Source organism: Rattus rattus, chromosome 2 (genome assembly GCF_011064425.1).
Source record: "Rattus rattus isolate New Zealand chromosome 2, Rrattus_CSIRO_v1, whole genome shotgun sequence".
Classification (NCBI taxonomy): Eukaryota; Metazoa; Chordata; class Mammalia; order Rodentia; family Muridae; genus Rattus; species Rattus rattus.
Window position 1 is genome coordinate 61,539,294 of NC_046155.1, and position 27,293 is coordinate 61,566,586.

At 42.9% G+C, this 27,293-nt stretch overlaps 1 protein-coding gene across 1 annotated transcript; it reads left to right on the plus strand.

Moving 5' to 3' along the window:
• The first annotated feature begins 805 nt into the window (after positions 1–805).
• LOC116893099 (scavenger receptor cysteine-rich domain-containing protein SCART1-like) lies at positions 806–25,512 on the plus strand. The gene is made up of 12 exons (XM_032895040.1): positions 806–1,181; positions 1,763–2,062; positions 20,331–20,645; positions 21,550–21,855; positions 21,991–22,308; positions 22,388–22,702; positions 22,779–23,093; positions 23,343–23,408; positions 23,487–23,801; positions 24,057–24,080; positions 24,686–24,829; positions 25,334–25,512. Exons 1-12 carry the CDS (start codon positions 806–808, stop codon positions 25,510–25,512), a joined length of 2,973 nt encoding a protein of 990 aa, XP_032750931.1.
• The last annotated feature ends 1,781 nt before the right edge of the window (positions 25,513–27,293 follow it).

Sequence of the window (27,293 nt, forward strand, 5' to 3'; positions counted from 1 at the left end):
GGGTGAACTGGCAGTTACCTTATGAGAAGCTCCCAGAAAAGAAGGAAAAGGTGAAATGATAAAAATTTTAAGTCTGTTTATTAATGACTAACGAATTTTGGGAAGACCCTGGTCCTTAGGGAAATCTTCTATTCGAGGTAAAGAACAATAATTGCTGTCATGTTTTACTCTGATTTCATGAGGCACAGCCATTGAAGTCTCTCTGCATGGCTTCTTGCCCTCCTTCCACCTGGGGTTGCACTGGGTACCAGCTGCAGGAAGCGCCACACCACGGATGCTTTCTGGGCTCTGGCACAGTGAGCAAAAGCCTTTTTGAGTTACAAATGACAGCTCAGATATAGGGGAGGCTCCCAGAATGCTTACAAGCACTGCCTCTAGAGCAGCAACACTCTAAACTAGAGCCCGCCTTTTGCCTGGAGTCAGAACAAGTTCCTGAACTGAGACTATCGGTTTGGAGAGCTGATGCTGCAGTGAGATCCAGAATGACACTATTCTCTCTGTCTCTGTGGCTTCTACTGTTGGCTTGTTGGACCCTCCCTACTGGTGAGTGTACACTGCTGTTTACAGATTCTGTATACAAGGGATGCAGGTGTGCAAAATATTGCCATCCAAGGTCAGTGACAGAATAGCACTGCTGACGTCTGATGCCTTATTTCTTTGTGTTCATTTCTGCTAAGTAAGGTTCCTCTAAAATAACCATTTTGATTCTGTGACAATTCAGAATATTCATAGTGAGAGGATATGAGAAAAAGGAGTAACCATGATGGATAGCAAAGATGAGCTTTTTCACTAAGAAGCATTTTGAATGAAATTCTCAGTATCTTCTTCATCTAATTCATGTCTCATCTTAGAAGGATTGGTTGGGGAGGATTCCCTGCATCTCATAGATGGTACAAACCAATGTGATGGCCGTCTGCAAATAGAACACAGTGGGCAGCAAGGCCTTGTGTGTGGTGACCACTGGGCCATGCAGGAAGCATCAGTGACCTGCAGACATCTTGGCTGTAGCCATGCACGTTCAACCTTCCAGTATATTTTGAGGCCTGAAGAAATGAATTCACCTTGGCTGTTTGGTACCAACTGCAGTGGTGAGGAACCCACTCTCTGGGTGTGTTCTCTCGGGAGCTGGGGGCCCCTCAATGACTGCAAGTGCCAGTGTGTGGTGTCAATTGTTTGCTCAGGTGAGTCAGATGAGGGCTGCTTAAATCCCAGACTTCCCATTCGTTGGGAGTAGAGACATTGAGACAAGTATCTAGAGAAGGAGGGGGTATCATTGGGTGTGAGTACCTTGCCCCCAAAGAGTCCCAAGGAGAGACCATGGGGGATGCTTACCTTCTCTGTTCTTAAGAAAATCAGTTCTCACTCTCCTTATTCTTCTATCCAATAACTTTTCCTATATATATTTTAAAGTCAGCCATCAGGTCTGTATATCACTGCTTTACTAAGATCACCTCAGGGAGCACTGTCATTGTGTACTAGGCCTAACTCAAGTCAGGAAGACTTGACACATTAGTTTTTGAGGAAAGGGCCCCATCCCAAGTGATCCCATGAGTTGCTGTCTTTGTTGTGCACACCTAGTTCTTGAAAGCATTCTGGAAGGATGGGCTCCATTTACCTGTTATTTCAGGGTAGTACTAAAGGCTGGCAATTCTGCCAGGGATCCTGTGCATATTACATCAGCTTAAAAAATCACTCTGTAGACCCTGATCATGTGTCCTTGGAAGAAGCTTTTAGGAATTGGTTTTTTTCCCTGTGCCACCAGGTGCTAACTTTCAACAAGTCATGCTGGCCAGAGGTGCCAGTCCATGTGCTGGGTCTCCTGAGTTGTTAAGTGGGTCTTCCCTACTCCTGAAGTGTGACCTACAGAAGGAAGAGGCAAGTGTCTTGTGCAGACAGTTGAAGTGTGGCACCGCTCTACAGTGGTCCAAAACTCACCGTGGAAGTCAAGAACAGAAATTTGTGTCTTGCCAAGGAACAGAGGCTGAGATTTTCTCCTGCAAGATCAATGTGAACTTTATAGAGCAGTGTGATCTTCTGTCCTACACCGAGGTGGTGTGCACAGGTAGGAATGTCTGATGATGAGTATGTTAGTGTGGATATTGGGTCTCTGATTATGAAGGAGATCAGGCCTCTGCCCCACAGTATAAGGTCAATAGAATCTTTTCTGTTTATCATGGTTGATGCCATGCTACTGGTGTACTGGCTACACATTGATACTGGGAGGCATTGAAATATCCCTGGCAGTCAAATCTGTAGATGATTCTGTTCTGCACAGGGTTTCTTTCCACTCTGGACCTTGGAGTTGAGGGGATGTTAGATCACTTTTCATCTACTCTGTCTACTGAAACATAGGTGTCTATTTTTTCCTTGAAGTAAAGAGAGAACATTTGTGGTCAGAATCTGCATGGAGTCCACCCATGATTTGAAAGACAGCAAGAGGAGGGCTCCTTGGTCTGTAGACCTGAGTACTTTTTCTGTTTTGGTCTCTGTGCCGGGCCTGTCCAGATTGTCCTGTGTCTTACATCATTCCTCTCTGGGAACTGGATACTAGCCAGCAGTTTACTTCACCTCAGGGGCCTGCACAGAGCCTGCCTGACCTCAGTTCCTGCTGTTCAGTGTCTGTCCCAAGAATACATGGAGTCCAATTAACAGGATGTGAGCACCCCGTCTAACATGCTGAACTAATCTGCTCCTGGCTTGCCTGCTCTCCTGGGAGCTGGGCTTTCACATTCAGAAATCTCTACTTTGGCCTGTATAGAGTGGCCTTCCACTGTTTTGTTACTGACTTGCTGTTGTCCCACTCTCCGAGGGGGTGTGGAACTATTGTGGCCATGACCAGAATATTGTACTCACCTCCTCCAAGGCCTGAGTCAGCTTAAAATCTGGTGGGCTAGGGTATTGTGTTGGTTAAAGTCCAGGGTCCGGCTGATGGACTTTGATCATTGTGGACAGCTGAACAGTCAGCCAGGGAGAACATTTTCTGCTCTGAAGGATTTCTTTTGACCTCCCAACCTCCTTCTTCTCTAGCCTTTCATGTTTGTTCACTTTTGGACACATTTGGAAAATTATCTGTTCATCTCTGTCACAGATTTCAGAATAGGGGTTAATTTTTTGGGATATTATTGATGTCTTGGAATAGTCTGTGTGACAGACCTTGTTATCACATGCCCCACAGCCTCACCAAGTACACTGGTTCTCCTTGTCATGAGGTCCTTTTGAATACATAGCTCAACGTTATATGGTTGTGGGTCTTTGGGACCCCTCATCTCTATCAGAATGCTAGGATTTACCTTCTAACTTTCCAAGCACCTGCTCAGGTTTTGATAGGTGGCATATGCAGAACTTTAAGATCATGTCCTCAGCCCTTGATATGAGATCGGTACTCCTCTATGTAAGTTTTGGGTAGTTTTCTTCTAAGAAATGTATTCTGTGAAATAATTAACATATATTGAACATTTGTATTTAAGGAATACAGTCTAACACGGCAACTCAGGATCTAATGTACACTGGTCTAGTCAGGTTAACTGGCATATCTGTCATCTCAGACACAACTTTTTTTTTTTTTTTTTTATTAACTTGAATATTTCTTATATACATTTCGAGTGTTATTCCCTTTCCCGGTTTCCGGGCAAACATCCCCCTTCCCCCTCACCTTCCTTATGGGTGTTCCCCTCCCCACCCTCCCCCCATTGCCGCCCTCCCCCCAACAGTCTAGTTCACTGGGGGTTCAGTCTTAGCAGGACCCAGGGCTTCCCCTTCCACTGGTGTTCTTACTAGGATATTCATTGCTACCTATGAGGTCAGAGTCCAGGGTCAGTCCATGTATAGTCTTTAGGTACTGGCTTAGTCCCTGGAAGCTCTGGTTGCTTGGCACAGACACAACTTCTTGTTCTGAACATTTAGCACCTTATCCACTAGGTATTTTGAAGTCTTCACTAGTTGTGGAAACTATGGCTGTCCTACTACTTTAGTGAATTTTATAAGTCTTTTCTCTGTCCAGCGGTTCCATGATGTCTTTTTTTTCTTTATTAACTTGAGTATTTCTTATTTACATTTCAATTGTTATTCTCTTTCCCGGTTTCCAGGCCAACATCCCTCTAACCTCTCCCCCACCCCTTCTATATGGATGTTACCCTCCCCATCCTCTCCCCATTACCACCTTCCCCCCAAAAATCGCATTCACTGGGGGTTCAGTCTTGGCAGGACCAAGGGCTTCCCTTTCCACTGGTGTCCTTACTAGGCTATTCATTGCTACCTATGAGGTTGGAGCCCAGGGTCAGTCCATGTATAGTCTTTGGGTAGTGGCTTAGTCCCTGGAAGCTCTGGTTGCTTGGCATTGTTGTTCATATGGGGTCTTGAGCCCCTTCAAGCTCTTCCAGTCCTTTCTCTGATTCCTTCAACGGGAGTCGCATTCTCAGTTCAGTGGTTTGCTGCTGGCATTCGCCTATGTATTTGCTGTATTCTGGCTGTGTCCCTCAGGAGAGATCTACATCCAGTTCCTGTCAGCCTGCACTTCTTTGCTTCATCCATCTTATAGAATTGGGTGGCTGTATATGTATGGGCCACATGTGGGGCAGGCTCTGAATGGGTGTTCCTTCTGTCTCTGTTTTAATCTTTGCCTCCCTATTCCCTGCCAAGGGTATTCTTGTTCCCCTTTTAAAGAAGGAGTGAAGCATTCGCATTTTGGTCATCCTTCTTGAGTTTCATGTGTTCTGTGCATCTAGGGTAATTCAAGCATTTGGGCTAATAGCCACTTATCAATGAGTGCATACCGTGTGTGTTTTTCTGTGATTGGGTTACCTCACTCAGGATGATATTTTCCAGTTCCAACCATTTGCCTACGAATTTCATAAAGTCATTGTTTTTGATAGCTGAGTAATATTCCATTGTGTAGATGTACCACATTTTCTGTATCCATTCCTCTGTTGAAGGGCATCTGGGTTCTTTCCAGCTTCTGGCTATTATAAATAAGGCTGCTATGAACATAGTGGAGCACATGTCTTTTTTATATGTTGGGGCATCTTTTGGGTATATGCCCAAGAGAGGTATAGCTGGATCCTCAGGTAGTTCAATGTCCAATTTTCTGAGGAACCTCCAGACTGATTTCCAGAATGGTTGTACCAGTCTGCAATCCCACCAACAATGGAGGAGTGTTCCTCTTTCTCCGCATCCTCACCAGCATCTGCTGTCACCTGAGTTTTTGATCTTAGCCATTCTGACTGGTGTGAGGTGAAATCTCAGGGTTGTTTTCATTTGCATTTCCCTTATGACTAAAGATGTTGAACATTTCTTTAGGTGTTTCTCAGCCATTCGGCATTCCTCAGCTGTGAGTTCTTTGTTTAGCTCTGAACCCCATTTTTCAATAGGGTTATTTGTCTCCCTGCGGTCTAACTTTTGAGTTCTTTGTATGTTTTGGATATAATCCCTCTATCAGTTGTAGGATAGGTAAAGATCTTTTCCCAATCTCTTGGTTGCCATTTTGTCCTAACCACAGTGTCCTTTGCCTTACAGAAGCTTTGCAGTTTTATGAGATCCCATTTGTCGATTCTTGATCTTAGAGCATAAGCCACTGGTGTTTTGTTCAGGAAATTTTCTCCAGTGCCCATGTGTTCGAGATGCTTCCCCACTTTTTCTTCTATTAGTTTGAGTGTATCTGATTTGACTTGGAGGTCCTTGATCCACTTGGAGTTAAGCTTTGTACAGGGTGATAAGAATGGATCGATCTGCAATCTTCTACATGCTGACCTCCAGTTGAACCAGCACCATTTGTTGCAAATGCTATATTTTTTCCGTTGGATGGTTTTGACTCCTTTTTCAAAAATCAAGTGCCCCTAGGTGTGTGGGTTCATTTCTGGGTCTTCAATTCTATTCCATTGGTCTGTCTGTCTGTCTCTGTACAAATACCATACAGTTTTTTTAATCACTATTGCTCTGTAATACTGCTTGAGTTCAGGGATAGTGATTCCTTCAGAAGTCCTTTTGTAGTTGAGGATAGTTTTAGGTATCCTGGGTTTTTTGTTATTCCAGATGAATTTGCAAATTGTTCTGTCTAACTCTATGAAGAATTGGGCATGAATTTTGATAAGAATTGCATTGAATCTGTCGATTGCTTTTGGTAAAATGGCCATTTTTACTATATTATTCCTGCCAATCCTTGCACATGGGAGATCTTTCCATCTTCTCAGATCTTCTTCAATTTCTTTTTTCAGAGACTTGAAGTTCTTGCTTGGTTAAAGTCACAACAAGGTGTTTTATATTATTTGGGACTATCATGAAAGGTATCGTTTCCCTAATTTCTTTCTCAGCTTGTTTCTCTTTTGTGTAGAGGAAGGTTACTGATTTATTTGAGTTAATTTTATACCCAGCTACTTTGTTGAAGGTGTTTATCAGCTTTAGTAGTTCTCTGGTGGAACTTTTGGTATCACTTATATATACCATCATATCATCTGTAAATAGAGATATTTTGACTTCTTCCTTTCCAATATGTATCTCTTTGATCTCCTTTCACTGTCTGATTGCTCTGGCTAGGACCTCAAGAACTATATTGAATAAATAGGGAGAGTGGGCAGCCTATCTAGTCCCCGATTTTAGTGGGATGGCTTCAAGTTTCTCTCCATTTACTTTAGTATTAGGTACTGGTTTGCTGTATATGGCTTTTACTATGTTTAGGTATGGGCCTTGACTTCCTGTTCTTTCCAGAACTTTTCTAATGAAGCGTTGTTGAATTTTGTCAAATGCTTTCTCAGCATCTAATGAAATGATCATGTGGTTTTGTTCTTTCAGTTTGTTTATATAATGGATTATGTTGATGGTTTTCTGTATATTAACATCCCTGCATGCCTGGGATGAAGCCTACTTGATCATGATGGATGATTGTTTTGATGTGTTCTTGGATTTGGTTTTTTAAAATTTTTATTGATTATTTTTGCATTGTTATTTCTAAGGGAAATTGGTCTGAAGTTCTCTTTCTTTGTTAGGTCTTTGTATGGTTTAGGTATAAGAGTTACTGTGGCTTCATAGAGGGAATTCAGTAGAGCTCCGTCTGTTTCAATTTTGTGAAATAGTTTGGATAGTATTGGTATGAGGTCTTCTATGAAGGTCTGATAGAGTTCTGCACTGAAGTCATCTGGACCTGGGCTCTTATTGGTTGGGAGACTTTTAATGACTTCTATTTCTTTAGGAGTTATGGGGTTGTTTAAATGGTTTATGTGTTCCTGAGTTAACTTCAGTAACTGGTATTTGTTTAGGAATATGTCCATTTCCTCCAGATTGTCAAGTTTTGTTGAATATAGGCTTTTGTAGGATCTGATGATATTTTGAATTTCCTCTGGTTCTGTTGTTATGTCTCCCTTTTCATTTCTGATTTTGTTAATTTGGACACACTCTCTGTGTCCTCTCATTAGTCTGACTAAGGGTTTATCTATCTTGTCGATTTTCTCAAAGAACCAGCTTTTGGTTCTGTTGATTCTTTGTATAGTTCTTTTGTTCATACTTCGTTGATTTCAGCTCTGAGTTTGATTATTTCCTGCCTTCTACTCCTCCTGAGTGCATTTGCTTCTATGGCATTTTTGTTCTAGAGCTTTTAGGTCAAGCTGCTCATATATGCTCTCTTCTGTTTCTTTCTGCAGGTACTCAGTGCTATGAGTTTTCCTCTTAGCCCACCTTTCATTGTGTCCCATAAGTTTGGATATGTTGTACCTTCATTTTCATTAAATTGTAAGAAGTCTTTAATTTCTTTCTTTATTTCTTCCTTGACCAGGTTATCATTGAGTAGAGCATTGTTCAACTTCCATGTGTATGTGGGCGTTCTTTCCTTATTGTTATTGAAGACCAGCTTTAGCCCGTGGTGGTCTGATAGGATGCATGGGATTATTTCTATCTTTCTGTATCTGTTGAGGCCTGTTTTGTTATTTGGTCAATTTTGGAGAAAGTACTATTAGGTGGTGAGAAGAAGGTGTATCCTTTTGTTTTAGGATAGAAATACTTTCTTTTTTTCACTGGGTTGTTTTAGCTTATTTTTCAAAGATCAAATGTCGATATGTGTTTGGGTTCATTTCTGGGTCTTCACTTCTGTTCCACTTATCTACCTTCCCATTTCTGTACCAATACCATGTAGTTTTTTATCACTATTTCTCTGTAATACTGCTTGAGGTTAGGGAAGGGGATTCCCCCAGAAGTGTTTTTATTGTTGAGAATAGTTTTTCCTATTCTGGATTTTTTGTTATTCCAAATGTATTTGGGAACTTTTCTAACTCTATGAAGAGTTGAGTTGGGATTTTAATGGGGAATGAGTTGAATCTGTAGATTGCTTTTGGTAAGATGGCCATTTTTACTATTCTAATCCTGCTGGTCCATGAGTATGGTAAATCCTTCTATCTTCTGTGGTCTTCTTAGATTTCTTTCTTCAGAGACTTCAAGTTCTTGTTATACAGATCTTTCACTTGCTTGATTAGAGTCACACCAAGATATTTTCTATTATTTGTGACTATTATGATGGGTGTTATTTCCATAATTTCTTTCTCAGACAATCTATCCTTTTTGTAGAAGAAGGCTACTGATTTGCTTGAGTTAATTTTCTATCTAGCCACTTTGCTGAAGTTGTTTATCAGGTGTAGAAGTTCTCTGGTACAATTTTTTGGTAGCTTATATATATAGTATCATATCATCAGCAAATAGTGATAACTTGACTCCTTTCTTTACAATTTGTATCCCTTTGATCTGCTTTTGTTGTCTGATTACTTTAGCTATAACTTAGAGTACTATATTGAATAAATCAGGAGACAGTGGGCAATCTTGTCTGGTCCTGGATTTTAGTGCGATTGCTTCAAGTTTTTCTTAGTTTAATTTGATGTTGGCTTTTGGTTTGTTGTATACTGCTTTCATTATGTTTAGGTATGGGCCTTGAATTTCTGGTCTTTTCAAGGGTTTTAATATGAAGGGGTGTTACAGTTTGCTGAAGGCTTTTTAAAAACACTTTCTGTTGTTCTCATTGTTATTCAAGACCAGCTGTAGTTTGTGGTGATATGATAGAATACATGGGATCATTTCCATCTTCTTGTATCCATGGAAGCTTGTTTTGTGCCAGGTTATATGGTCAATTTTGGAGAAGGTACCATGAAGTTCTAGAATAAGGTATATTCTTTTGTTTTCAGATTAAATGTTCTATAGATATCTGTTAAATCCATCTAGTTCATAACTTCTGTTAGTTTCACTGTTTCTCTGTTTAGTTTCTGTTTCCATGATCTGTCCACTGGTAAGAGTGGGTTGTTGAAGCCTCCCACTATTATTGTTTGAGGATCAGTGTGTGTTTTGAGGTTTAGTAATATTTATTTTATAAATGGAGGTGGCCTTGCATTTGGTACATAGATGTTAAGAATTGATACTTCATCTTTGTGGATTTTTCCTTTAATGACTATGAAGTGTTCTTCCCCATCTCTTTTGATAACTTTGGTTAAAAGTCTGTTTTAGTGGATGTTAGAATGGCTACTCCAGCTTGTTTCTTGTGACCATTTGTTTGGAATTTTTTTTTCCAGCTTGTTATTTTGAGGTAGTGTCTGTGTTTTTCACTGATGTGTATTTCCTGTATGCCCCAAAATGCTGGGTCCTGTTTATGTATCCAGTCTGTTAGCCTATCTCTTTTTATTAGGGAATTGCATTCATTGATGCTGAGAGATATTAAAGACTAATAATTGTTTTCTGTTATTTTTGTTGTTAATGGCGGTATTGTGTTTGTGGTTCTCTCCCTTCTATTTGTTGTGAGGCTATTAATTTTTTGGGTGTACCTGAATTTTTAATATTTTTCATAATAGTTTAAGTAGATTTGATGCTATAAAATTGTTTTGTCTTGTATTTCTATGATGATTCATGATGTTAAAAAGTTTTCCATTTATTTGTTTGTATCTGTGGTTCTTTGTGGTAGGTGACATGAAGTCTATGCAGAGCTGCAGGTCTTGTCCTATTTTAAATGTTAGATTATTTCATTTATTAGAATAATAGATTGCTGAATATTATTTCATTCTGTGGCTCGCTCTTTCATTCTGCTGCCCATTCTCTGGTCTGGAGTGAGTCCTCGTTAGATGAACTCTTATCTCCTTCCTTGCTTTAGCCTAGTTTTGTGGGTTATTTTGTTGTCTGTTTCATTTTCCCTGGAATATTTAATAATTTTCATCATAGTAATCATTCACATCCTTGATTCAATTTATTGCTACTTATTTTATTTCCTAATTGTTGTAACTGTCTTGCTTTGTTTATGTTTTCTCAGTCTCTTTGTTATTGGTGTATAAACAAATATTGATTTCTGAATATTGATTTTATTTCCTGCTACTTTACCAAATTGTTTTCTTAGTTCTAAAAGTACTTTGGTGGAGTATTTAGGAGTTTTATCATAGAAAATGTCTGTATACAAGGATTTGTGGCTTTTTCCTTTTCTACCTTGATATCTTTGTTTCTTTTTTATTTTTTGCTTTGCCTTGAGACACATGTTATACATTTTTCAAGAGATGAAAATGGATATATTTGACTTATTCTTGCTGGCAGAAATGATTTCCTTCTTTCACCATTCAGGATGCTGTATGTTGTGGGACTGTCATAAACATTCCTTACTGTGCTGTGGTTCATGCCTTCTATACTTTTTTTTGGAGTTTTTTCACATAAAGAACACTATATTTGTTTATGTTAGAAACATTGATAAAAATCGACATAAAATTCTCCTTTAAATTATTTTCAAATGAGTTCTTGTTTGGTAAAATTAGACTGCCATTCTTCTTCTAGGGTTGGGACCATGTGAAAATTTGCTTCTTCAGAGTTAGCATGTCAGTTGATATTGCCATTGTCCAGGTCTTGTTTATGCAGATCTTTCCAAGAGTAGACTTGCAGGTGTTCTGGATCATACAATTTTCTGCCTGTTCTTCCTCAATTTCCCCTGAACCATAGATGTAGGAGCCGAACTCAGATGTATCTACTGGGGTTGGTCTCCCCACAATCCATTAGTCTTTGCATTGTGCGGTTTTCTATAATGGTCTTTATTTTTTATAGTGAAGCTTTTTCAATGATTGGGTGATACCTGCACTCATCTCTGGGTATAAGAATAAGATTTAGCGGGCTGGAGAGATGGTTCAGTGGTTAAGAGCACCGACTGCTCTTCCAAAGGTCCTGAGTTCAATTCCCAGCAACCACATGGTGGCTCACAACCATCTGTAATGGAATCTGATGCCTTCTTCTGGTGTGTCTGAAGACAGCTACAGTGTACTCATATATACATTAAATAAAAAAAAGAATAAGATTTAGCATGGACTCAAGGAATTATAAACTAACGAAGTGGCAGTAGTAGATTGTCTTTTAAGATCCATGATATCACTGTCTGTGAATAGTTAGGTTACTCCAACTACCATCCTCTTAGACACCTTTTACTTACTGCTGATATGTGAGTGCCACCTCTCACACCTTCATAGATATCTTGCCATGCTGGTCATTATTGTGGTCATATGTGTCACATATGGGTAGAACTATTGCTTTCTTCCCTTGGCAGCTTTCATTGTAATTTCTGGTACTCTGGAATCTAGACCACAGGAAAGGGACTATCAGTTTAGATCCAGCTCAATTAATCTAAGTCCTGTGCTCTAAATATGTGGTGTCATTAGCAACAGAGGCTATCTTCAACTTCTGAGAGGTATCAAGGACAACATCAATAGCCTATATTTTTGGGGGAGTAATTTGAAGTACCCTGACAAACTAGTTGAAAGGGTGTGTGTGTGTGTGTATGTGTGTGTGTGTGTGTGTGTGTGTGTGTGTGTGTTTTATGTTTGCCTGGTTTTGGTATTAGAGTAATACTGACTTTATATGATAAGTTTTGAAGTGATCCTTCTATTTCTATTTGAATAATTTAAGACATATTTTCGTGTATTTCTTTGAATATCTGGTAGAATTCTACTGTGCATTCATCATGGCTCCAACCTTTTGTTTTTGTTTTTGAGGGGAAGTTTCTTTGTGCTGGCTGTGCTGGAACTCACTTTGTAGTCCAGTCTGGCTTAGAGGAACTCAGAGATCCACCTGCCTCTGCCTCCCAAGTGCTGGAATTAAAGATGTGCACCTCCACTGCCTGGCTTTTGAGCTTAAAAAAAACCGAATTAACTAATATTTTTGTTAATTATTTCTGTTTCAATCTCTACCCTTGTTATGGGTCTGTTCAGACTATGATCTTTTCTTGCTTTAATTTTGGTAATTTGAGAAAATCAAGAAATCCATCCATTTTGTTAAGATTTTCTAACTTATTTGAGCACAGGATTTTAAAGAAGCACAGTATAATATTCTGAATTTCGTTGGCATCTGCTGTGATATTTACTTGCTCATCGTTCCTGGTTCTGTTAATTTGAGTCCTCTCTTTCTTTTAGTTATTTGGATCAAGGGTCTATCAATTTTGTTTATCTTCTCAAAGAACCATCTCTTATAGTCAATGATTTTGGTATGATTTTATTATTTTTGTTTCATTTAATTTCTACTTTGATATTTTTAGTATTTCTTCTCATTTACTAGGTTTGGGGTTGTTTTGTTTTTATTTTACTGATTCTTGAATTGCATCATTATGCTATTTATTTGCACTCTTTCTGACTTCTCTTTTTGGCTTTGGTTTTTTAAGGCAGGGTCTTCCTAAATAGACTTGGTTTCCTGAAATTCACTATGTAGATCAGGCTGGCCTGGAGTTCTCAAAGACCTACCTGCCTCTGTCTCCCAAATGCTGGGACTATGCCCTGCGCTTGTCTCGTTTTTACTGTAGGTACTTACGGCTATGCATTTCCCTCTTAGGACTGCTGAATCCCAGAAGTTTTGTTGTTACGTTTTAATTTTTACTTAATTCCAAGAATATTTCATTTTCTTTTTGGACCATTCATCATCCGGGAATGAGTTCTTTAATCTACATGTATTGATGCACCTACCAGCATTTTTTATTTTCAATTTACATTTTATTACACAGTGATCAGATACCGCAAATTATTTCAGACTTTCTTATTTGTTAACATTTTTTTGTCCCAGTATGTGGTCTATTTTAGAGAGGTTTTTGTGAATTGCTGAGTGGAATTTATTTTCTTTGGTGTTTGGGTAGAATATTTTGTTGATTTCTGTTAATTTCAGTTAATTCTGAGGTTTCTCTGTTTTTTGTTCAGATGACCTAACTACTGGAAAGTGTGATATGTAGAAATCACCTGTTATTTTGTTTGTATTAATCTGTGTCTTTAATTCCATTAGTGTGCTTTGAATGAAGTTGGGGAGCCCAGGTTTTGTTCTATGTATGTTTATCATCATTTATTTTAAAAATTTAATTAATTAATTAACTTTAAAAACTTATTCACTTTACATCCTGCTCACTTCCCCCCTCCCAGTCACTCCCTCTCACAATCTTTCCCCATCAACCATCCCCATCCCCTTGTTCTCTGAGTGCAGACAGGAGTGCCAATAACTATCCCAACTTGAGACCCATCCCATGTACATGCACCCATCCCTGACACTATTAATGATATTTCTGTTTTGCTTGCAGACAGGAGTCTTGCATGGCTGTCCTCTACCTTGGCACTACAAGTTTCTGTGAGGCTAAGTGCTTTCACTCCCACTGGGGCAAGACGATGCAGCCCAGCTAGAAGAATATATTCCACATATAGGCAACAGCTTTTGGGATGCCTCTGCTTCAGGTATTCAGGACCCACATTAAGATCAAGCTTCATATCTGTTTCATATATATGGGGAGGCCTAGATCTAGCCTATGTATGTCCTTGGGTTGGTGGTTCAGACTCTGAGAGCCTCAAGGGTCCAGGTTAGTTGACTCTATTGGCCTTACTGTAGAGTTCCTATCTCCTTTGGGTCCTATAATCCTTTTCCCATTCTTCCAAAAGAGTACTCAAACTCCATCCACTGTTTGATAACTGTGGTTATCTGTATCTTTCTGAGTCAGCTGCTGGGTGGAGCCCCTCAGAGGACAGCCATGCAAAACTCCTGTCTGTAAGCCTAACAGCATATCATTAATAGTGTCAGGGATTGGTGCTTGTACGTGGGATGGGTCTCAAGTTTGGCTGGCCATTGGCTGGCTATTCCCCCAGTCTCTGCTCCATTCTCCCTGAATATCTTGTAGACAGGATACATTTTGGGTTGAAAGTTTTATGGGTGGGTTGGTGTCCCTATTGCTCCACTGGGGTACTTGCCTACCAGAGGTGGCCTCTTCAGGATCCACATCTCCAGTGTAGTGAGTCACAGCTAAGCTCACCTCCATTGATTCTTCGAAGCATCCCTTATCCCAGGTCTTTGTCTTTTCCTGGAGCTATGCCCTGCCTCCTCACCCCATCAGGTGCAGGTTTTCATTCATTTTTCTGGCCATCTAGACATCTCCACCCCTCATCCTGAACCCCCATTCTCCTCCCCTTTTTCCCTTCCTCCCAGTTCTCTCCCGAAAGCTGCTTCTTATGACTATTTTATTCCTCATTTTAAGTGAGATTCAAGCTTCCTCACTTGAGCTTTTACTCTTGTTTAGCTTCTTTGGGTTTGTGGAGTATAACATAGTACCTGCATTTTATGGCTAATATCCACTTAGAAGTGAGTACATACCATGCATACCCCTTTGGAACTGGGTTACCTCACTTAGGACAATATTCTCAAATTCTATCCATCTACATGCAAAATTCATAGTATGTTTAGTATTGTAATGTCTTCTATTTTTTCAGCTCATTTTCTTTTTTTAAATTTTATTTTCTTGGATGTTTTATGTCTTTACATTTCAAATGTTATCCCATATCCCCCCTCTCCCATATCCCTTCCCTGTTCCATTCCTTCTGTGAGGAGGCTCTCACTCCCACCCACCCACTCCCACCTCCCAAACCTGGCATTCCCTTACACTGGCAAAATGAGCCTTCATAGAACTAAGAGCTTTTGCTCTTATTGATGCTGGACAATGCCATTCTTTGCTACATATGTGACTGGAGTCATGAGTCCCTCCATGTGTAGTCTTTGGTTGGTGGTTTAGTCCCTGGGAGCTCTGGTGGGGTCTGGTTGGTTGATATTATTGCTCTTCCTATGGTGTTGCAAACCCCTTCAGCTCCTTCAATCTCTTCTCTAACTCCTTCATTGGAGTCCCCTACTTCAGTCCAATGGTTAGCTGCAAGAAAGAAATGACTCAACAGTTAAGAGCACTGACTGCTCTCTCAGAGGTCCCGTGTTCACTTCCCAGCAACCACATTGTGGCTCACAACCATCTGTAATGAGATCTGATGCCCTCTTCTGGTGTGTCTGAAGACAGCAACAGTGTACTCATATACATGAAATAAATAAATAAATAAAATAAATCTTAAAAAATAAAAAAGAGGAGCTGAACACCCAGGAATGTAGACATCCTGAGACCGCAGGACAAACTGCCACCTCTGCACACCTCTGCCCACATCCCTGGTCCAAGGGGAAGCTGCACAGTGCCTCTGGACACAGAGATATAGGAACAGCAGCCGCCAGTACCCGCAGTACTGGTCTGTGCCCAGGACCGAACTGAACTGGCCAAACAGCTCCCTACACCCAAATCCCATGGGGGAGAGAGCTGGACCCTCAGAAGTGTGGATACTCCCGAGAAGTCAGAGGAGACTACTCTCTGCCCACAGTCTAGACCCAAGAGGGAATCACATAGTGCTAACTGTGCCCGCTGGGTGCAAGGACCTACGAGCAATATGGGGCAGGACCCTTTGATTCCTGCCCATGCCTAGAGCTGTAAGACAGTCTCCAGAAGTGCCAACACACCTCAGAGCAGAGGTAAGACCAACTTTTCTGCTACCAAGTGACCTGCCTGGTGGATTTAGGATACACAGAGGCAGAATTCTTTCTACATCTAATAGAGGGCTAATATCTAATATATACAAAGAACTCAAGAAGTTAGACTCCAAAGAGCCAAATAACCCTATTAAAAATGGGGTACAGAGCTAAACGAAGAATTCTCAACTGAGGAATATTGAATAGCTGAGAAATATCTAAAGAAATGTTCAACATCCTTAGTCATCAGGGAAATGCAAATCAAAACAACCCTGATATACCACCTCACTCCATTCAGAATGGTTAAGATAAAACACAGGTGACAACAGATGCTGGCAAGGATGTGGAGAAAGAGGAACCCTCCTCCATTGTTGGTGGGATTACAAGCTGGTACAAACAGTCTGGAAGTCAGTCCGAGGTTCCTCAGAAAGTTGCATATAGCACTACTTGAGGCCCCAGCTATTTCAATCCTGGGCATATATCCAAATGATGCTTCAATATATAACAAGGATACATGTTCTACTATGTTCATAGCAGCTTTATTTATAATAACCAGAAGTCCTTAGACACAAAACCTGCCCACAGAGAGCTGGTGTCCCAGATCACTCCTGGGTTTCTGTGTCCTGAAGGCTCAGGCGGGTCCCTAGGAGCGGAATTGGTCGCCTTTCTTCTGCTCTCAGGTGTGTCAGCACTCCTGTTAACTAGCTTTCAGCAAAGGGCTCAGGCAGAATCTGGAAGGGTCCTGCCCCTGACTGCTCCTATGTTCCTGCATCCAGAGGGCACTAGGCAGGTTACTCTTGGGCCAGGAATTGTGAGTAGAAGTAGAGGTCTTCCCTGAGCTCTGTCTGCACTTCTGAGAGTCCAGCTTTCTCCCCCATGGGATTTGATTGCTTCTTCCTGTTATTTTTGTTGTTAGTGGTGGAATTGTTTATGTGACTCTCTTCTTTTGGGTTTGTCGTGAGAAGATTATTTTCTTGCTTTTTCTTGGGTGTAGTTTCCCTTCTTGTGTTGGAGTTTTCTTTTTACTATCCTTCATATGGATGGATTTGTGGAAAGATATTGTTAAAATTTGATTTTGTCATGGAATTTCTTGGTTTCTCCATCTATGGTAATTGAGAGTTTTGCTGGGTATAGTAGCCTGGGCCTGTATTTTTGTTCTCTTATGGTCTCTTCCCTGGATCTTCTGGATTTTAGAGTCTCTGTTGAGAAGTCTAGTGTAATTCTGATAGGTCTGCCTTTATATATTACTTGACCTTTTCCCCTTATTACTTTCTTTGTTCTGTTCATTTGGCATTTTGATTATTATGCTACAGGAGGAATTTCTTTTCTCGTCCAATCCATTTGCTATTCTGTAGTCTTCTTGTACATTTATGGACATCTCTTTCTTTAGGTTGGGGAAATTTTCTTGTATAATTTTGTTGAGGTTTTTTCCTAGCCCTTTGAACTTGGAATCTTTGCTCTCTTCTATTCCTATTATTCTTAGGTTTGGTCTTTTCGTTTTGTCCTGGATTTCCTGAATGTGTTGGGTTAGGAACTTTTTGCATTTTTACATTTTCTTTTACATTTTCTTTGGTCAATATTTTCTAAGGTACCATCTATGTCTGAGATTCTTTCTTCTATCTCTTGTATTCTGTTGGTGATGCTTGAATCTATGGCTCCTGATCTTTTTCTTAGGTTTTGTATCTCCAGGGTTGTTTCCCTTTGTGATTTCTTTATTGTTTATCTTTCCATTTTTAGTTTTGTTCAATTCCTTCACTTGTTTGCTTGTGTTTTCCTGTATTTCACTAAGGGATATATGTATTTCTTCTTTAAGGGCTTCTGTTTACCTGTGTTCTCCTGTGTTTCTTTAAGGGAGTTATTTATATCCTTCTTCAAGTCCTCTATCATCATCATGAGATGTGATTTTTAGATCAGAATCTTGCTTTTCTGGTGTGTTGGGGTATCCGGCACTTGCTGTGTTGGGAGAACTGGGTTCTGATGATCCCAATTAGCACTGGTTTCTGTTGCTTATGTCCTTGTGCTTGCCTCTTGCCATCTAGTTATCTCTGGTGTGAACTGGCCTTGTTGTCTTGTTGACTGGAGCCTGTCCCTTCTGTGTCAGAACTCCTTGGGTTCTTGCTGTCTCTGGTGTGATTGGGGTGGGGAGAGCTGGTGCAAAGGGTCAGCTCCTGGGCACAGATGGGAACAAGAAGGATCTTGTGTCCCTTGCTGGGCAGCAGTTCCTGTGTCCCTGGGTCCTGGGTGTGTCTCAGTTTGGCCAGGTATTGTGGCAGTAGTGGTGGATTCACCTCTGGGGCCTGGGTGTGTCAGACATCCTGGGGGATCAAGTTGTTTTTGGATGTAATTGGGGTGGGGAGGCTGAGCACAGGGTCAGCTCCCAGCTGCAGATACTAACTGGAAGGTCTGCTAACTTTTGTTTCATTAACACAACTGTACTTTTTAAAAACATGCATATGTATGTACAGTGAATATTCATGTGTATATGCATGTTTGTATGTGCATGAGTATGTGGTTTTGTGTGTGGGTGTGTGTGTAGGCTATAAGTCATATTGAGTGTCTCCTCAATCGCTTTTTACCTTATTTTGGTGACAAAATCTCTGACTGAACTTGGGACTGACTGATTGTATAGGCAAGTTAACTAGCAGGCCCTGGGGAATATTTCTTTCTTCACTTCCCCAGTATGTATCACGGTGACTGGAATTTTATGAAGTTGCGGAGATCTGAACTTGGGTCCTTGCACTTGTATAAGAAAGCACTAAGCAATCTCTCCATTCAGCATGACCATTTTAATGTCATCATGATGCACAGTACTAATGGTAGGGAAACTTGTGAAAATAGGCACTTGAAGTTTTCAATGAGAACAAAGTATTTTTCTTCCATTTTTATTAAATTAGGTATTTCTTATTTACATTTCAAATGTTATTCCCTTTCCCGGTTTCCTGTTCATCAGCCCTCTAGCCCCTCCCCCTCCCTTTCTATATGGGTGTTCCCCTCCCCATCCATCCCCCCATTACCGCCCCCCAAAATCCCCTACACTGGGGGTCCAACCTTGGCAAGACCAAGGGCTTCCCCTTCCACTGGTACTCCAACAAGGCTATTCACTGCTACCTATGCAGTTGGAGCCCAGGGTCAGTGCATGTATAATCTTTGGGTAGTGGTGAGAACAAGATTTTTAAGCCATTGAACACTCTTAATAAAATCTTTAGAGTTTTTCTTCAATTCCTGAATTGTGACCCTGAAGGACCAGAGAGAATTGATTCTCCGAGTCACTTGTGTGCTACAAACCAGCATCAGGACCACCTTCAAGTGGCCATCTATAGTAGACAGCATGGACAGCAATGGAGCCTTCAGGAGGCTTTAGCGGCTTGAAGACAATTATGCCTTCCAGAATATAGGAGGCCTGATAAGATGGAGATATCTTGTCTGTATGCTACTCAGTGCTATCATTAAGAGTCCACTCTCTGGGACTACTCTGGAGGTCTGACAATAGCTGTGAGTGCCAGTGTAGTGGTGGTGGTGGTGGTAGTGGTGGTGGTGGTGGTGGTGGTGGTGGTGGTGGTGGTGATCTGTTTAGATGAATCAAATGTAGACCATGAACTCCTTATTTCCTGGAACTCACTCTTTGCCTTAGCCCCAGGGTCACTGAGGCAAATGCCCATGTGTTTGGGTGAAGGCCTGGCCAGGAGTGAGTCTCTCATCCCCCTGGAAGCCCTTGGTGAGAGACCAGTGTATAAGTACATTACTCTCCTGATGTAATTGTCATCTCTGAGGCTTACTGTCTTGGGCTGCTAACTTAAGCCTCATTGTGGAAGCTTCTAGCTTACAATTTTATTTAGGCCTAGAACACTTCTGGCCTCTGAGACTTGCTGCTGAATAAGCTTATCCTTTTGTTCTTTCTGAGCTCTGACTGGCTGGTCAGCTCAGCAAATCTAGCTCAAACTCCTCTCCAAGTTGACTGATTCAATCTGGCTTTTCTCTATCTGCCTCTCCTGTTTCTACTTGTGGTGTGGTTCAGCCCTTTACACACACCTTGAATCCCAACCAATAAATGTAACCTGAGTTTGTAGAAGGAAGCACTCACATTTGAAAGCGCTGTCTAAATAAGTAGCAAAGTGATGATTCAGAGAAAGATTTAATAGAATAGGATATGCCCTACTTACTGTCAGGAGAAGAGAGGAGAAAGGGAAGCTAATTAAGAAAGCAGTACAGAGAGAGAGAGAATGAGGCAGTTTTACCAGGAGAGTTTTACAGAGACAGGTTGCAGAAAGAGAAAAAGCTGGACATGGGTGAAGACAGAAAAATGAGAAGGAGCTAGAAGAATAGAACATATTGCCAAAGTGTATATGAGACCAAGCAGAGATTATTGTAGTGGGTGCTTTGCCCATAGCTCATGTCCCCTGGGGTTGAGGAGCTGTTGGGGTAGTGCTCATTTGCCTTGCACGACATGGGGGGCTCATATTTCTCCAGACCATTCCTCACTGGGGCACTGGGTAGAAGCCATCAGATCATTTCTCTTCAGTGGCCTGACCTCAGTCGCTTCACCCAGTGTCTGTCCTCAGGTCACGTGGAGGCCCGGCTGCTAGGTGGTACACACCCCTGTGAAGGACGCCTGGAGGTTCTTCGAGGACTTACCTGGGGCACAGTTTGCCGAGATGACCTGGATATGCCCATGGCCCACGTGGTTTGTCGGGAGCTGGGGTGTGGCACTGCTGTATCCATACTTGAGAGTTCCCCCTTTGGCTATGGATCAGGGCCTGTGTGGACAGAGGCCTTTCACTGTGCGGGCAATGAATCACTGCTGTTCCATTGTCTGAGGGAGCCTGGACACCAGTGTGGCCATGATCAGGTTGCTGCACTAACCTGCTCAGGAGAAAGTGAGTCAGGCCACAACCTGGAAGGGGGTGTTGGTGTAGTCAATAGTGTGAGTGACAGGCTGTGATGACATCAAATGGACAGCTCTGGGTGGGTGCTCAAGACCTCTGTCCTCTGAACCAGAAGTTCCATGACCTCTTTTTGATGTTTCTCTCCTCTCGTGTGTTTGCTTTTCTTTTCCACCCTTGGGGAAAGGACTGTTCCAATGTACCGAAGATTTCTCTATACTTGGGTCCCACACTTTCCTTTTGGTTCATTTCCTCATTCCCATCAGTGTGTTGAGATTCAGTTTTCTGGGACTTTATTCACTGTCCTGACATTTCTTAGTTTTTCTCATGGTTTCCATTAACTTCAAACAGACTGAAAATATCAAGTTTAGGATTGTAAAGAACCTTTTTGTGTGACATATGGCTTTTAGAATTTCTTTTCATAGCTAAATTATTATTGAGGTAACACAGAGATTCCCTTTAGTGACCAGAAAAGAAACCACAAACAATTGTTTGTAGGTTAATTCTATATTGTATTCCACTGATGGAATCCTGGGCACTTAACTGCCTAGAGTTCACGCTTGCTTTTGTAACCAACATTGAAGGCTTGCATCTCACTAAAGATGTCCTGTATACAGTTCCAATAAATTTGGTATTTCCAGTTTTCCCAGCATGATCCCTGAGTTAAGGAGAGTAGAGGTGTGGGGGTGTGAGAGTTTGGGGAGAAGCGATGGAGTTATTTAGGCCAGGACACTGGAGCTGCCTAGCCTAGCTTCCAATATTTACACTGTGCAAAGCCACTGTCCTGCTAGTTTGTGTGTGCCCAGCTTGCATATGTCCTGTCTATAAGGAACTCCCTGTATGTGGGTGTCTGCAGCTCTGGTTTGTGAAGGGGACTCTGATTCCAGCTCTCTCTTAGAGTTCCGACTGGTGAATGGCAGCAGCCGCTGTGAGGGGCGTGTGGAGCTTTTGGTACAGAATGCCTGGCAACCCCTCTGTGCTGCTGACTGGGACTTAGCAGATGCCACAGTGCTCTGCCACCAGCTCAACTGTGGCTATGCAGTGGCCACACCCCAAGGAGGTCACTTTGGAAATGTGGAGGCTTCCATCAGGACAGATGTATTTCACTGTGTGGGGACAGAGCCCCACTTACTGAGCTGCCCAACAAGCACCTTAGGGGCCCAGGCATGCACCCTGGGGAATTCAGCCTCAGTTCTCTGCTCAGGTGAGTACAGGTGGCCTTGAGACTGGAAAGAAGGTAAACAGGACTGGTGGATAGAGACGTGAGACATTCAGGAGGGTAAGGGTAGGTGGGGCTCCTTGCAATGTTCCTCTGCCCTTCAGAGTTTCTCCCTGTCAGGTCTCCAGGATGCCCTGCGGCTAAGGGATGGAGAGAGCTACTGTGATGGCCGAGTGGAGGTCTTCCTGGATGGCACGTGGGGGCGTGTGCTGGACAATGCTTGGGACCTGCGTGATGCTGCTGTGGTGTGCAGACAGCTCGGGTGTGGAGAGGCACAGCTAGCCTATGACTCACCAGCACCAGGCTATAAGACAATTCCTGTGGGGCTGAGCCTGGTGCATTGCTTGGGCACTGAGACCCACCTGACCCATTGCAATGTTTCGGCTTCTTTGCTGGTTCAGGCAGGGACGTTGCGGGATGCAGGCGTGGTGTGCTCGGGTGAGTGTGGGGTGTCCACTTGCCCCTACCCCAGCCTTGTTCATGTAGTCCAGTGTGTTCTGACTGGGTTTCTCCACAGGGAGCTTACACATACGGTTGGCAGCGGGCAAGAGCCGCTGTGCTGGGCGTGTGGAAGTGTTCTATCAGGGCTCATGGGGCACCGTATGTGATGATGCCTGGGACCTGCAGGATGCCCATGTCGTGTGCAGGCAGCTGGGCTGTGGCCATGCCCTCAGTGCCCCCAGGGCTGCCCATTTTGGAGCAGGAACTGGGCACATCTGGTTGGATGAACTGGGCTGCCTGGGTGAGGAGGCTGCTCTATGGGAGTGCCAGTCAGGAGGTTGGGGCAAACAAGACTGTGGACACAAGGAGGACGCAGGTGTGATCTGTTCAGGTAGGTGCCACAGGTCTCGTTTGACATGACCAGCCCTCCCTAACTGTGCCTGCCTGACTGGCCCCTCTGTCTGCAGAATTCACTGATGTGAGGTTGCAAGAGCACAGTCAGCCATGCACAGGACGCCTGGAGGTTTTCTACAATGGGACCTGGGGTGGTGTCTGCCAGTCTTTGAATGCTGCCTCCCTGAGGGTTCTGTGTGAACACCTGGACTGTGGGTCTCAAGGGCAGCTACTGGCCAGGCCAAGGAGCTCGTCTACCATCAAGACTGTCTGGCTGAAGTCTATTCAGTGCAGGGACAAGCATGACAGGTCCTTGTGGCAATGCCCATCAGCACCCTGGAGAAGGCATTCTTGCCTCCGAGGAGAGGAAGCTTGGTTGGTATGTGCAGGTGAGCTGTGCTGTGGGCTCCACTGGTGCTCTGGGCTGGGTGTAACTCATGGCACTACCTCAGGTTCCAATTGCTTCCTGTTTCCCTTAAAGACACAGTGGATTTCTCAGGTTTTGTGGATATCCTTTAAAACCTAGATTCTCTTCCGTTAGTCATGGGGAAACAGAAAACACATGGGAAAGAAAGAATTTTTTAGATTTTAGGTTCTTGAGCTTATGACATTAGTATGATTCTTAATTTTCCACGCAGGAAAGACAGAAGTTTCTCAAGATATGGAGCAGAGTCCAAACTGCTCATCAACTCATAGCTGCCCAGGTAACATTCCCTCTATAACTTTCCCAAGAACCTATCAGCCAGAAAGCTTCATCCACTGATTGTTGATCCCATTTCCAGAGGAAGGTGCACTTCGGGTGTTTGGGGGTGAGAACGACTGCTCTGGCCGAGTGGAGCTTTGGCATGGAGGTTCCTGGGGCACGGTGTGCGATGACTCCTGGGACCTGGCCGATGCAGAAGTTGTGTGCCGGCAGCTGGGCTGTGGCCCAGCCATAGCTGCCTTGCAGAATGCTGCCTTTGGTCCTGGCTCAGGGCCTATATGGCTGGATGAAGTGGGATGCCGAGGCAGTGAGCTGTCTCTGGGAGCCTGCCAGGCAGAACCATGGGGATATGGAGACTGCTCCCACAAGGAGGATGCGGGTGTGCGCTGCCTAGGTGAGTGAAGTGGGAAGAGGGATACCAGATTACCTTTTTGGTTTTTTGGCTATTTTCAAATATTTTATTCTGCTCAGACAAATTCTTGAGAACAGAACCCCGGTGCTCAGGGTGTCCCACTGGTGTTCCAGGGACAGCTGCCACCCTTAGTCTTGTTTAGCCCTTGCTGACCTATTGGCTGCCACCCACAAAGGATGGGCCCATCTGTGCTGTTGAGGGTGGTTGATACGTCCCCAACCTGTGTTTCTTTTGCAGGTATCCCTGAAACCATGGCATCAGGTAAGTGGTGGCTCTTTGTTAGCCCTTCCTTCCTCTTATCCATCATTACCTGGACAGCCAGCAGCAGCACTCTTTTCTGGCCTTTCCAGAGAATCTCTGAGACCACATGCCATGGGCACACCCTCTATATCAGGTATAAGCCTGTACGGTTGGGCTTATAGTCTGTGATAAAAACTGCTTATCTCTACTGTACCTGCTGTATGGGAAAACACGGAGGACCAAACTCTCAGGTCATGAACAGCTGCTTCTAGGAGCCTTTAACTTGGAGATTGGGCATTTTTGCCTGAGTATGCTGTATTCTTTTGGATAGCATGCCCAGAGTAGAGCAGAGCAGGGCAGGGCAGGGCAGGGCATAGCAGAGCAGAGGGAACACTGAGGACACCCACATGGACTTTCTGGGCCTGAGCACTTGGGCTTTTTCTCCTGGAGCATCTTACCTGGTAAACACAGATCACCTCAGAGCAGTTCTTTGTCAACGTAACACTGATGCCAAGCTGTCCTCGTTGCTCATAGAGAGTCTGAGGTCTTCCAGGCTCAGCGTCAGCCTGTCCCAGGCAGCCTATGTATTTAGTAGATAAGTCCTTACCTGTTTGTGCACTTCACAGGCAATTCCTCAGCTCCTCCACCTGTTCCTGAGGTATGGACCATGCCTGAGATAGCCTGTTTGGTCCTTGGCTGCCTCTTGGGCATAGTCTTTCTGCTCCTGGCTGCTCAGTGGTGTCACAGCAGAGCCATGGGTAAGAAACATGGTGGCTATGGTTCACAAAGGTGATGGAGCGGGAGTCTGGGGGAAGCTTTGAGAGACTCCAGCCACTTCAGGCTGGAGTCTAATTACCATCTACCAGGCTTCTTCTCTAATTACCATCTTGAATGCTGGCAGACTCCCATGATAGCCAATGTTGAATTAGTATTTGGAGATCCATGAGTTATTACAGTCTGAAGGAGCCTGGACTTGTCTACGTTGCTCAGGACATTCTGCATATACAGGGCTCCATTGTGTCACCCAGCATCACTTGTGCTATGCTGAAGTGAGATCTTTCAGAGATGAGATGTGGACCTAAGGCCCACAAGCCCTACACCAGACCTTTAAGCATGTGTCCTGAGCAGTAGTGTCCCAGTAAGGGAACCTGTGCTCAGGGGCTTTGTCCTGTATGTGGGTCCTCAGCATGCATGAGATTCACAGGACCAGAGAGGGTGGGTGGCTGGGTCTATAGTTATGCTTATTTTGGAAAGTTCTGATGTAATCTCTGCAGGTTCTGGGGCAATGAAGCAACTGCCCTCAGATGCTATCTATGAATACATTGAAACAGTCCCTATGGATGAAAAAGAGGAGCCAGCAGCATCCCAGAGTCTGGTGCAGGATGAGGATTATGACGATGCAGAAGAGCCTAAGGACAGCCCTGGGGAAGATATGGAGGCTAGGCACTGTTGAGCCTGACTGGTGAGTACCTCTGTTTCCTGGAGTCTGGGGGCACCCTTCTTGCTGTTCTGCCCTCGTAAAGAAGTTTTGTTGTGCTAGCATTTGAAGGATCTTGGATCTAGTTCTCTGAGGCCTGGACCCTCACTTCTGCTTCACTTTAGATTGCTGTACTTTTAAGGATGGTCTTCGGAGCCTTCTGCTGGGTAGACATGCAATTAGTTTGGATTTTGCTCTTCTTTTGGGTCTGTCTGAAGTGTGCACAGTGTCCTTTCAGCACCTGACTTGATGTCTGCCAGAGAGAGAGAGAGAGAGAGAGAGAGAGAGAGAGAGAGAGAGAGAGAGAGAGAGAGAGAGGAGAGGAAGAAATATATATATGCATATATATATGCATATATATATGCATATATATATATCTTGTTGGGTAGTGCAGATTTAGTGTATGAATCAATTTTGTTGTCGCACAATCCATTGTCTGTATTCTGCAGCAGAGAATCAGGTGCTGAAGGCCTGATACTTAGAGTTAATTCCCAAGGCCACAAATGGATGTCTCTCTCTTTAAATATAGATGGGACTGTTTGCTACCTGAGTGCTGATGTTGATGCTGAAGTGGAAATGGAAGACTGTGATGACTCCTATCCTAGCACCAGATGACCTTACACTGTCCTTGAGGCCATAAATCTGTCCAAAGTATGGTATAATCCAGAGAGACTATAGTCTTCCCTGTCCCCATTTACCAAATGATGTCATTAAACTTCTTTAAATAAATATTAATTGTCAGTCCTCCTTAAAACTGTTATCACATTCAACCATAAAACTTGCTCTCTTCTGAGCTGTAGTCACTGACTGACCTTGTACTTCACTCATGGGAGCAAGCTTTCAGTGTTTCCCACCTCTCCTTTTATTACAGGTCTTGTGACAACTGTCCTCCTGATGAACACAGATGCTGTTCTTCTGTTGCTGCAGGCATTGCTTGCTTGTGTCATATGCTGGAGGGAAGACTCCTGCTGTGACATAAGCCTTTATGACCATATTTGTATAGACAATGTCTTAGCCAGTATTCTGTTGTTATGAAGAGATGCCATGACCATAACAGTTCTTATAAAAGACAGAAAGAAGGTCCACATTAGTAAAATTGGAGGTGAAAAGGAGAACAAAACAATAGAGAGCAAGGAAATCTAGTAGTCCATCAAACTGGATGAACTTTTCAATCTATAAGAAAGGCCAGGGCCAGATGGATTCAGGGTAAAATGATACCAAACCTTCATAGAAAAATGAATGGCAATACACTTCAAATTATTCTGCAAAATAAAAACTGAAAGAATATTTCCTAATTCTTTTTACAAAGCTGTACTTACTATATATCAAAACCACAGAAAGACCTGGCAGAATAGAACATTATAGGCCAATTTCCTTTATAACCATAGATGGAAAAATTAAATACTAGCAAACTAAATTTACAAACACATCAAAAAGATTATCATGATAAAGTTGGCTTTATCCAAGACAATTGTGGTCAACCTTCCTAGTGTTGCAACTGTACTTTTATTTTATTCATTTACATTTCAAATGTTGTTCCCCTTCCCAGTCCCCCCTCCACAATTCCCCCACCCCATCTTCCTTCCCTTTTGCCTCTAAGAGGTGCTCCCCATCCACCCCTGCTACCCTCCCCAGCATCCTCCTTCTCTGGGGCATCAAGCCTCCACAAGTTCATGTGTATCCCCTCCCACTGATGCCAGATAAGGCAGTTCTCTGTTATATATGTAGTGTGAGCCACGGACCAGCTCGTGTACCAG

Coding starts and splice junctions, on each gene's coding strand:
- LOC116893099 (XM_032895040.1), top strand. CDS start 806: ATGAAATTCTCAGTATCTTCTTCATCTAATTCATGTCTCATCTTAGAA. Junction 1,182..1,762: donor GGTGTCAATTGTTTGCTCAG/GTGAGTCAGATG, acceptor CTGTGCCACCAG/GTGCTAACTTTCAACAAGTC. Junction 20,646..21,549: donor ACTAACCTGCTCAGGAGAAA/GTGAGTCAGGCC, acceptor GCTCTCTCTTAG/AGTTCCGACTGGTGAATGGC.